Source organism: Oncorhynchus kisutch, linkage group LG14 (genome assembly GCF_002021735.2).
Source record: "Oncorhynchus kisutch isolate 150728-3 linkage group LG14, Okis_V2, whole genome shotgun sequence".
In the NCBI taxonomy this organism is placed as follows: Eukaryota; Metazoa; Chordata; class Actinopteri; order Salmoniformes; family Salmonidae; genus Oncorhynchus; species Oncorhynchus kisutch.
In genome coordinates, this window is record NC_034187.2 from 72,010,412 (window position 1) to 72,023,190 (window position 12,779).

General features: G+C 43.1%; 1 protein-coding gene across 6 annotated transcripts in view; it reads left to right on the plus strand.

Moving 5' to 3' along the window:
* The window catches only part of LOC109903395 (engulfment and cell motility protein 1), a 197,993-nt gene that overhangs the window by 101,772 nt on the left and 83,442 nt on the right, over positions 1-12,779 (plus strand). For all 6 annotated transcript variants that reach the window (XM_031788887.1, XM_031788890.1, XM_031788888.1 and 3 more), the window contains 6 exons: positions 1,810-1,888; positions 4,379-4,429; positions 4,909-5,031; positions 6,923-7,051; positions 8,825-8,929; positions 10,009-10,117. In XM_031788887.1, the coding sequence (XP_031644747.1) occupies positions 1,810-1,888; positions 4,379-4,429; positions 4,909-5,031; positions 6,923-7,051; positions 8,825-8,929; positions 10,009-10,117 (596 nt within the window). The remainder of the gene's footprint in view (positions 1-1,809; positions 1,889-4,378; positions 4,430-4,908; positions 5,032-6,922; positions 7,052-8,824; positions 8,930-10,008; positions 10,118-12,779) is intronic.

Consider the following 12,779-nt stretch of genomic DNA (forward strand, 5'->3'; position numbering starts at 1 on the left):
CACAACTACTGACCACATCTACTGACCACATCCACACAACTACTGACCACAACTACTGACCACATCCACACAACTACTGACCACATCCACACAACTACTGGCCACATCTACTGACCACATCCACACAACTACTGACCACAACTACTGACCACATCCACACAACTACTGACCACATCCACACAACTACTGACCACAACTACTGACCACATTCACACAGCTACTGACCACATCTACTGACCACGTCCACACAACTACTGACCACATCTACTGACCACATCCACACAACTACTGACCACAACTACTGACCACATCCACACAACTACTGACCACATCCACACAACTACTGACCACAACTACTGACCACATTCACACAGCTACTGACCACATCTACTGACCACGTCCACACAACTACTGACCACAACTACTGACCACATCCACTGACCACATCCACACAACTACTGACCACATCCACACAACTACTGGCCACATCTACTGACCACATCCACACAACTACTGACCACATCCACACAACTACTGACCACATCCACACAACTACTGACCACAACTACTGACCACATTCACACAGCTACTGACCACATCTACTGACCACGTCCACACAACTACTGACCACATCCACACAACTACTGACCACAACTACTGTAACTATAACTATAGGCAGTTGCATAAATTACCATAATATAACTCACCAACAGTAACTCTTGAACCGTTCAAGTTCGATACACCAAACCAAATGTTATATGTTCAGCCAATCCTAACTTTTCATCTACTGACTTTTTCAACACTACTACTACTATAACTATAACCAGTCAGTACCATTACTACTGTAGAGACGACCACTACTATAACTATAACCAGTCACTACCACTACTATAACCAGTCACTACCATTACTACTGTAGACACGACCACTACTATAACCAGTCACTACCATTACTACTGTAGACACTACTACTACTATAACGATAACCAGTCACTACCATTACTACTGTAGACATGACCACTACTATAACTATAACCAGTCACTACCATTACTACTGTAGACATGACCACTACTATAACTATAACCAGTCACAACCATTACTACTGTAGACACGACCACTACTATAACTATAACCAGTCACTACCACTACTATAACTATAACCAGTCACTACCACTACTATAACTATAACCAGTCACTACCACTACTATAACTATAACCAGTCACTACCATTACTACTGTAGACACTACCACTACTATAACTATAACCAGTCACTATCACTACTATAACTATAACCAGTCACTACCATTACTACTGTAGACACTACCACTACTATAACTATAACCAGTCACCACCATTACTACTGTAGACACTACCACTACTATAACTATAACCAGTCACTACCACTACTATAACTATAACCAGTCACTACCACTACTATAACTATAACCAGTCACTACCATTACTACTGTAGAGACGACCACTACTATAACTATAACCAGTCACTACCACTACTATAACTATAACCAGTCACTACCACTACTATAACTATAACCAGTCACTACCACTACTATAACTATAACCAGTCACTACCACTACTATAACTAACCAGTCACTACCACTACTATAACTATAACCAGTCACTACCACTACTATAACTATAACCGGTCACTACCACTACTATAACTATAACCGGTCACTACCACTACTATAACTATAACCAGTCACTACCACTACTATAACTATAACCAGTCACTACCACTACTATAACATTTTTCATGGTTCTCTGTTGTTATCCATCTAATGACAGGACTGATCAGGACATTCAGACCTACACCATCGCTGTGATTAACGCCTTGTTCCTCAAGGCCCCAGAGGACAAGAGACAGGTAGGTTACACACCCTCATATACACGCACGCACAGCCACACACACCCTCATATACACACACGCACAGCCACACACTCTCATATACACGTATAGACATACACGCACGCACAGCCACACACACACACATGAACGCTCATACATACACGCACGCACAGCCACACACACATGAACGCTCATACATACACGCACAGCCACACACACACATATGAACGCGCATACATACACGCACGCACAGCCACACACACACACGAACGCTCATACATACACGCACGCACAGCCACACACACACACATGAACGCTCATACATACACGCACGCACAGCCACACACACACACATGAACGCTCATACATACACGCACACACAGCCACACACACACACGAACGCTCATACATACACACACGCACAGCCACACACACACGAAAGCTCATACATACACGCATGCACAGCCACACACACACACATGTACGCTCATACATACACGCACGCACAGCCACACACACACACATGTACGCTCATACATACACACGCGTGCTCACGCACACACTCATACGCAGTCATATATACTCACACACATGAGTGGTCATAAATACATACCTGTGCACACGCACACACCACACACACACACTCATACACAGTTACATACACACACACACCTTTGTCTCTTATTGTGGGGAACATGGTTTACTGCGTGGCTGTGGGTGGCAGGAAGGATAAATGCATTCTGGATCTTGAGGAGGACTGATTCATATGCATCAGAGAGCGAAAGGGTTCAGTCCAATCTCCCTTCTGCTGACTCCGATGGATGGGACTGGTACAACAAGTTCAAAACATGCCTTACATTTCAGACCAGGGTGTGCATATCCCTTTCTGAAACACCCTTGTAGAGTGGGGTCACGGCCAGGGTCAGCCATTATCAACAGCGACCCTGGAGAAATTAGGGTTGAGTGCCTTGCTCAAGGGCACATCAACAGATTGGGGGGGGGGGGGGCCTTAAACAGTGCAGTAATACGTCTCCTTTATAGGGCGATAAGCGTTCCCCTCTACCTCTGCTCAGTAGAGATAAAGATGGGCCCTGGTCAAAAGTAGAGCACTATAAAGGGAATAGGATGCACACCCTCTCTCAGCTCCGATGACGTCACCCACCGTTCTTCTCCGTGGGCTAGCCTTTTACACGCTGGGCTCTAACCAATCAGACAAGGCCTAGCTGTCATCAGAAATAGGCCCTCCCAATAGAGGGAAACAGTGTTAACGATGCACGATACACACTCCCTTCCTTTGCAGCACATTAGGTGGAAGATGAAAAAGAATCCTCACATTGTTAATGCTCACTTTTGTTCTTCACATGCTCATTTCATGTTTCTTTGTGTAACATTGATTTGCAATCTATTCTACATTAAAGCACAAACAAAAGTGGTATACCTTTTATCAGCGTACCTTTTTAGACTCGTTACTGCAGGGTTCCCCAACTATTTGGCCCCGCACGTTTTCTGAGCAAAACAAATTGATAAATATATATTACAATTTTTGGACATACGACTGTAAAAACACCAGCAAATCAGCGGCAAGTGATTTGAATTTTGGATCGTATACAAATGTAAGCCAGGTTTGAAATGATTATGTTTAAGTCAAATACTATATCTGTTTGGGATTCTTCCGCAGTCTACAAATGATTTGGAAATATGTTCCGGCCCCCTGACCATCCGCTTAAGAAAAGATTGTCCCGAGGCTGAATCTAGTTGATGATCCCTGCATTACTGCATTACATTTCTGTGTTGTAAGCTGTATAGAAGAAGGCCAGCATGTGCTGGAGCATCATTTCACTAGAAGGGTGACACACAATATTCCCGAATCTAATGGGAACCAAAGGGTTTGGCTGTGTGTGTAAGGATCAGGGGGAGGAAGATAACTGCTACACAGCATAGCTGTCATAATGATCTGCACCACTAACAAAAATATGCCTTTTCACTTCTCTTCCTCTTTTCTGTCTCGACTCACCCCCTTCTTCTCTCTCTCTATCTGACTCTTCTTTCCTCACTGCACTCGTAATGGTAGTTTGATGAGAGCAGTGTGAACATCCTTGATTGTCCTCTGACAGTAAGTGTACTTTGATTAGTGACCTTTTCTAGCCTCCAGTAGATGAAGTGTGTCATTAAAAACCACCACTGGCTGGGAGGTCTAACTCATCAAACTGAGACAGAGAGACACTTTTTGGTCTCTCCAGAAGTTTATAGTGTCTCCACCAAGAACATTTATATTTTCTGTCCATAATCCACTTTTATTTTAATATAGAGCTTCCTGAAAAAAAAAATGTTTTCTGTGTAATGGATGTGTGTATTATAATATACCTGACTTACTTTCTCCCCTCTCCCTCCTCCTCTCTCTTCTTTTCTTTCTCTCTCCTCTCTCTTCCTCTCTCTCTCTCCTGTCTCTCTCGCTCCATTCTCTCTGTCTCTCTCTCTGTCTCTCTCTCTTTCTGTGTGTGTGTGTAGGAGATGGCCCATATTCTAGCCCAGAAGCAGCTGCGTTCCATCATACTGAGTGTAAGTGTGTCTAGTCATATGCCCTCCATCTGTACCTCTCCTCTGCATCACTGGTTTTAATCTTTCTCTCTTGTTCCCTCGCTTCCTGTTTATCGCACAGCTCCAATGTGATATCATATCACAGAGAAATGTCACACTCGCAAACATCTTACAAATTTGTCTGCCATTCTCTCTCTCTGCCATTCTCTTCTCTCTGCCTTTTGCTCGCTCTCTCTCGCTCTGCCTTTAGCTCACTCTCTCTGCCTTTCTCTCTCTCTCTGCCTTTCTCTCTCTCTCTCTCTGCCTTTCTCTCTTTCTCTCTCTGCCTTTCTCTTCTCTACTTTTCTCTCTCTCTCGCTGCCTTCCTCTCTCTGCCTTCCTCTCTTTCCTCTCCCCCTCTTTCTCTCTATCTTTACTTTCTATTTCCCTGTTAATTTATATATATATATTTTTATTATTTGTCTCTTCTTCTCTCTCTCTTTTTCTCCCCTTTCCTCTAGAATGTGATCCGGAGCCCTAAGCCAATCAATGATGAAATGGCCCACCAGCTGTATGTGCTGCAGGTCCTGACCTTTAACCTCTTAGAGGACCGCATGATGACCAAGATGGACCCTCAGGACCAGGTTCAGTACAGTAGGCCTCTCAACTCAATGTCCCCCAAGTTGTTGATCACATTTTAAACGCCATAGGCCTTATCAAATAGTATTTTTACAGATGAGCCCTGAATTATATACATTACAGAAAATACACACATCGAAATATAAATACAAAATGCAAGCACAAAGAAAAACATAGAAAACTAAAACATTAATCAGTAATAAGGTCCTCAATCAGCTTTCTGAATCAAATTTAACAATTTTTTAAAGATCAATCCACAAATTAGGTGCAAGATCACGAACATGTACCGAACTACTACATGTACCGGACTACTACATGTACACTACATGTACCTAACTACTACATGTACACTACATGTACCTAACTACTACATGTACACTACATGTACCTAACTACTACATGTACACTACATGTACCTAACTACTACATGTACACTACATGTACCTAACTACTACATGTACACTACATGTACCTAACTACTACATGTACACTACATGTACCTAACTACTACATGTACACTACATGTACCTAACTACTACATGTACACTACATGTACCTAACTACTACATGTACATTACATGTACCGAACTACTACATGTACACTACATGTACCTAACTACTACATGTACACTACATGTAGTAAAGCGAACTCATCAAGGTGCTTTTTAAATGACAGCTTTTCATCTATCTAGTTGCCCAGATATTTGTAAGCAGGGACACTATCAATATGGACACCATACAAAGTGCATATGCTTATAAAAATCATATTTTTATGCACTCTAGAGAACATATATTTAGTATTACCTGCATTTAGTACTAATTGCAGGTCAATAACAAATGTCTGTAATACAATAAAGGCTGAGTGTAGTTCAGATAGAGCCTGGTCAACCGTGGGGGAAATATCATACACAACAGTGTACATCGACATACAAGTGCAGGTTACAAGTTTTTACGGACAAGTCGATATTGTTATTGTAAACAGTAAGAAGTACAGGATGCAGAATCGACCCCTGTGGGACACCTTTCATATCCGGGAAATCGGATTTAACACCATCAGTAGATAAATACTGAGTTCTATCTGTCAAGTCATTTTTAAAACAGTGACATGCAGCCTGGTCTTGGCCAATTGAGGAAAGCCTCTGAATTAACAGTGAGTGATCAACAGTATGGAAAGCCTCTGAATTAACAGTGAGTGATCAACAGTATGTAAAGCCTCTGAATTAACAGTGAGTGATCAACAGTATGGAAAGCCTCTGAATTAGCAGTGAGTGATCAACAGTATGGAAAGCCTCTGAATTAACAGTAAGTGATCAACAGTATGGAAAGCCTCTGAATTAACAGTGAGTGATCAACAGTATGGAAAGCCTCTGAATTAGCAGTGAGTGATCAACAGTATGGAAAGCCTCTGAATTAGCAGTGAGTGATCAACAGTATGTAAAGCCTCTGAATTAGCAGTGAGTGATCAACAGTATGGAAAGCCTCTGAATTAGCAGTGAGTGATCAACAGTATGTAAAGCCTCTGAATTAGCAGTGAGTGATCAACAGTATGTAAAGCCTCTGAATTAGCAGTGAGTGATCAACAGTATGTAAAGCCTTTGACAGGTCCATGAAGCGGGCAGCACAACATTGCCTTTTATCCATACAGTTAACCACATCATTAATAACTAGGGATGTAGCAGAGATAGTGCTATGACCTGGTTACTAATTACCAGTGATATCAAACATGTATATATTTTTGGTTACAACCCCCCCGTTCTCTCTCTCTCTACCTGAGAAATGCCAGTGAAAGTTCTCTAACAAACCACTTACTTTAGAATAATGCTTATGTTTTGTTACATTTTCTTGTTTTTACTGTGTATTTATATCTGAATGCTTTTTCCTCTTATGTCTGCCTAGGCCCAAAGAGACATCATCTTTGAGCTGCGCAGAATTGCGTTTGACGTGGAGTGTGAGCCGAACAACAGTGGCAGCATCGAGAAGAGGAAGTCCATGTACACCCGGGACTACAAGAAGCTGGGCTTCATTGTAAGTCACACACACACATACACAAACATCTGCAAAACTGGGCCTCATTATACATCACAAGAAAAATGTTTGAGCCTCTGCATCCCCAAAACTTCCGCTGTTGGACTTAGATTAGTTTTGATGTCGGTATAGTAGACCCATAGGCAAGACATGTTCTTCAGGAGTGGAGCTCTTTTATTTATTTATTTTTAACTAGTAGGGAGAGGACTGGGACTCTGTCAGATAAGGGGATGGCATTGCAGCTGAATCCAGCCCTGTGTATGTGTGGTGTGATACCCAACTACACACACAGACACACGCTAACCCTCTGGCTTTACAGCCTTACAGACAGTACACACACACAGAGGACTACAGCAGAATGCAGCTATGCTAAATGGCGTATTCACACAAACAGCTACCGCAGGGTGGAGATGGAGAAAGAAAACAAGCCCCCTCCCTGAGTACTGTTGTTAATTGGTTTAGAAGATGACATGTTGCTCTGTGCTGCCTCTCTGTGTCTGGAAGGAGGAAGTGTGGCCCCCATGAGAGCTCTCTCTCTCTCTCTCTCTCTCTCTCTGCTCTCTCTTTTCTCTCCCTCCCTCTCTCTCTCTCTCTGCTCTCTCTTTTCTCTTTTCTCTCCCTCTCTCTCTCTCTCTCTCTCTCTGCTCTCTCTTTTCTCTCTCTCTCTCTCTCCCTCCCTCTCTCTCTCTCTCTCTCTCTCTCTCTCTCTCTCTCTCTCTCTCTCTCTCTCTCTCTCTCTTTTCTCTTTTCTCTCCCTCTCTCTCTCTCTCTCTCTCTGCTCTCTCTCTGCTCTCTCGTTTCTCTCCCTCTCTCTCTCTCTCTCTCTCTCTCTCTCTCTCTCTGAAGTTTATGAGCTGTGGCATATCGCTGTCGTATCCATGGTGAGGGGGAACTAAGCCCATCATTTCCTCTCTAAGTCCCTGAACTGTTAGGGGCTTGGCAGCTCACTAAGACCCAAGTCACTCTGCTACGCTGCTGTGTGCTGCCCTAAGATAAGACCTGACTTCATCTCTCCAGTGGTGTGGAAGACCCTGAAAATATCCCTCTGACTTTACAGGCTCGTACTCACATGCAAGCACAAACACACGGTCACACACGGTCACACACACACACACAGTGTGAGGAAGCACAGCACAGTGTGAAGATGGCTAGATGCAGTTGATCTAGTGCTGTATCTAGAGGGCAGTAGTCTGTGAGATTCTATTAGTCTCCCAGGTAGACGGGTATCTTAGAGAGAACATGCTTATTTGGACTTGGTGAGGGAATTGTTAAAGGTTGTGGTTCTTCCTTTGGTCTGTCAGGAACAGTTACACAACTGGATCTCTGGGACTCCTACATGCTACTCTCACTCTCACTTGTCATCTCTCTATGTCCTCCATTCACTCAGACAAGTTAGCGTGCTGATGGAGAATAGAGATCAAATTAGTCTCCCAATCAACCTTGTGTCTTATTCAGACTTGTCCTAGTCTTGTTTGTCTGATGACTCACCTCTCTCTCTCCTCTCTACCTCTCTCTCTCCTCTCTACTTCTCTCTCCTCTCTACCCCTCTCTCCTCTTTACCTCCTCTCTACCTCTCTCTCTCCTCTCTCACTGTCTCTCTCTGCCCTCTCTTCCCTCTCTCTACCTCTCTCTGTCTCTCTCTGCTCTCTCTTTCCTCTTTCTCCTCTCTCTCTCTGCTCTCTCTCTTTCCTCTATCTCCTCTCTACCTCTCACTTTCCTCTCTCACTCCTTTCACTCCTCTCTCTCTTTCTCTCTCTCTCATATATATATTAGAACCATGTGAACCCTGCTATGGACTTCACTCAGATTCCTCCTGGGATGCTGGCTCTGGATAACATGCTGTACTTCGCCAGACACCACCAGGATGCCTACATCAGGGTTAGTAGCTCTAACATACACACAGGCACACACACGCGCACACCCACACGCACACAATTCCTTTTGGTTTCCTTAGAGTCCATTACTTTGTGTCTAGTGTTCCTCTGCAGTGCCTTCTGCCGACCTAAACTCTCCACATCACACACACACACACACACACACACACACACACTGTCTAAACACATACTCTCACTCCCTGGCCTGTCCCTCACTCCATAGATTCACTGGGCTCTGACCAAACAGTCTGTCTGATGAAACACAATGCCAATATGTAGCCTTGGAATTCAGTCAAGCCAATACTATAGCATATGGCTATGTCCTCCTAATATAAAACCTAATACACAGGCCGGCCCATCCCTCTCCCCAGCCTGCTGCTGTGACGAAACACAGCCAGCAATTCCCCAAATTAAACTGTCACCACGGCGGTGATAAGGATGCTAATGTTTTCCAGTATGGACTTGTCGCTGCGGCAATGTTATAATTGGAGTGGATTTTTGGACATGGAGAATTGATTTATGAATGAAACACGCTGTGTACAAGTGCACCAGTTAAGGCTCAAACAAGGTTCAAATGGATAGTAGAGGCTTCTGTAATGGTAACGTAGAAGGGAAGACCTCTTGATCTAATAAAGTCAATGTCACATTGAGATTCAAATGTCTTTCAGACTTCACATTTGTGGTAGATAACATTCAGTATAATGTGCTGTACTTAATAATAACTAGAATCTCATCTCTGGATGAATTACGATGGTACCATAGAGATGGGATAATCAACAACAAAAAGCTGTTTTTCCCAGTTTTCTGTCCCACTGGTGACCTTCTGCTGTCTCTGCTTTCCCTGTACTGCTCCGCCTCTCCAAATGAATCATCTTGGTCAACTTTGACTTCAAAGTGTGTGTTTACCTGGATTAATGGGTCAAGGGTCATATGGTTTGAGTTCGTTACCAGCCCTGGTGGAGATGTCTATTTGTGTCTGTCTCTGTGACTGTCCGTCTGCGCCTGGTGGCTGTTAAACACTTTTATGACAAACGTATTTGCAAAAACATTGGTGGATTGAGTGACTTTCTGTCCCTATTACAGATTGTTCTGGAGAACAGCAGTCGTGAGGACAAGCACGAGTGTCCGTTCGGCCGCAGCAGCATCGAGCTGACCAAGATGCTGTGTGAGACCCTTAAAGTGGGAGAGCTGCGTGAGTCTTTACTGGTGTTAACTATCCTCACCTCATTGTTCCTATTAGATCATATTGTGCTTGTAGGGTCATATTCACTAGGAACAAAACGGACCTAAACTACTTGAAATTGTCCAATAACAGACTACTGTTTTTGTAGCTACAGTGCAAAATGTTTTGCTAGGGTGTGCACTAATGAATACAACCCTGTTTTACTGACAATGGTGTTCTGTAGATGGTATGGGTGCTGAGCAGTGGAGGCTGGTGAAATAATCTATAGGAGGATGGACTCATTGTAATGGCAGGAATGGAATTAATGTAACAGAGTCAAACTAGATGCCCATGTGTTTGATACCGTTCCATGAATTCCATTCCAGCCATTACAATGAGCCCGTCCTCCTATAGCTCCTCCCACCAACCTCCTCTGGTGCGGAGTACCCGACAATATCTGTGCACAAATGTAAGAATTCAAACTAGGTGGACCACAGAATCAGTTTTTCTATTGGTTAGCCACATTCTGTTGCCCTCTGAATACAAACAATCAACAAAACACCAAAGAAAGAAACATATAAGTAGCATAGTATCAGGAGGTTTTCTCTGTGTCCACATTCTGCCTCATATAAGTAGCATAGTACCAGGAGGTTTTCTCTGTGTCCACATTCTGCCTCATATAAGTAGCATAGTATCAGGAGGTTTTCTCTGTGTCCACATTCTGCCTCATATAAGTAGCATAGTATCAGGAGGTTTTCTCTGTGTTCACATTCTGCCTCATATAAGTAGCATAGTACCAGGAGGTTTTCTCTGTGTTCACATTCTGCCTCATATAAGTAGCATAGTACCAGGAGGTTTTCTCTGTGTCCACATTCTGCCTCATATAAGTAGCATAGTATCAGGAGGTTTTCTCTGTGTTCACATTCTGCCTCATATAAGTAGCATAGTATCAGGAGGTTTTCTCTGTGTTCACATTCTGCCTCATATAAGTAGCATAGTATCAGGAGGTTTTCTCTGTGTCCACATTCTGCCTCATATAAGTAGCATAGTACCAGGAGGTTTTCTCTGTGTTCACATTCTGCCTCATATAAGTAGCATAGTACCAGGAGGTTTTCTCTGTGTCCACATTCTGCCTCATATAAGTAGCATAGTATCAGGAGGTTTTCTCTGTGTTCACATTCTGCCTCATATAAGTAGCATAGTACCAGGAGGTTTTCTCTGTGTCCACATTCTGCCTCATATAAGTAGCATAGTATCAGGAGGTTTTCTCTGTGTTCACATTCTGCCTCATATAAGTAGCATAGTATCAGGAGGTTTTCTCTGTGTCCACATTCTGCCTCATATAAGTAGCATAGTACCAGGAGGTTTTCTCTGTGTTCACATTCTGCCTCATATAAGTAGCATAGTACCAGGAGGTTTTCTCTGTGTTCACATTCTGCCTCATATAAGTAGCATAGTACCAGGAGGTTTTCTCTGTGTTCACATTCTGCCTCATATAAGTAGCATAGTACCAGGAGGTTTTCTCTGTGTTCACATTCTGCCTCATGATTTCCAAATCTGATTAGTTAGTACTTAGTGCTCCCAATTTTAACTCCAATAGCTCTCAATACTAAAGTGTGTGAGACTCATCGAGAGCAGCTCCCACCATTGACTTTTAACCCTATTGAGTGTTAGTGGAGGAATGCGATGTGGAGGGCACTTTGATGTACGAGGGTTAAAAGCATCATCGCTGTCTGTTTTCACATTAAGCCCAGCCATTCAGACAGAGAAATAACCTCCAGAGCATTTTTTACCGTGAACTCTGTCTCCTGCAGTGAAGATAAAAGGAGCCATTATACTTTGTAATTGTGCTGGAGTTCATCAATTAGTGATGAAGTAAGTAGGCTTCAAGTGCTCCCTATTCCACCTCCTAATAGACTATCTCTCTCTGGGACTGGCACTGCCCAGGGGGAGAAGAGCTGGGCACTCTCCTTATTGCATCATATAGGGCCGAATAGGAGCTTTATCTGCTAACTTCATTTTAGTGGGATGGGAAGGTTGTAAATGTAGCCTACCTAAATAAGTTACAGCTAGATTTAGAAGTGATGCCTATACTGCTTTAAGAAAAATATACCACTTTTTGTAAGGAACTGTGATGCATTGAAGAACTGATTAACACGGTTAGGAACATGGTTAGGAAATACTTTTTCTCTCTGAGTCTGCATTAGTAACCAAAACCTTTGCAATTAAACTCTAACCCTGAAGCCTATATCCTATCTCTGATTTCCTTTTGGTATTCATGTCAGCTTTGACCGTGATTCTCATGCATGGTTCTGGCTAGTCTGTGATAGCACTCTAACTCCAGTACCCATCATGCTCTGGAGCCCTATTCCCTATAAGCAGTGTTTTCCCAACTCCGGTCCTCCAGTACCCCCACACTATATATTTTTGTTGTGGCCCCAGGCAAGCACACCTGATTTAACTAATCATCAAGCCCTCCATGAGATGAATCAGGTGTTTTTGTCCAGGACTACAACAATGTGTTAAGGGGAACTGGAGGACTGGAGTTGGGAAAACACTGCTTATAGGGCCACCATTAATATTGATGACCATGGAAGGGTCAGACACGGTATGCACTATGCCACAGTGTGTAGCAGGGTTGAGAGTCAATTCCATTTCAAGTCAGTCATTTCAGGAGGTCAATGGCAATTTT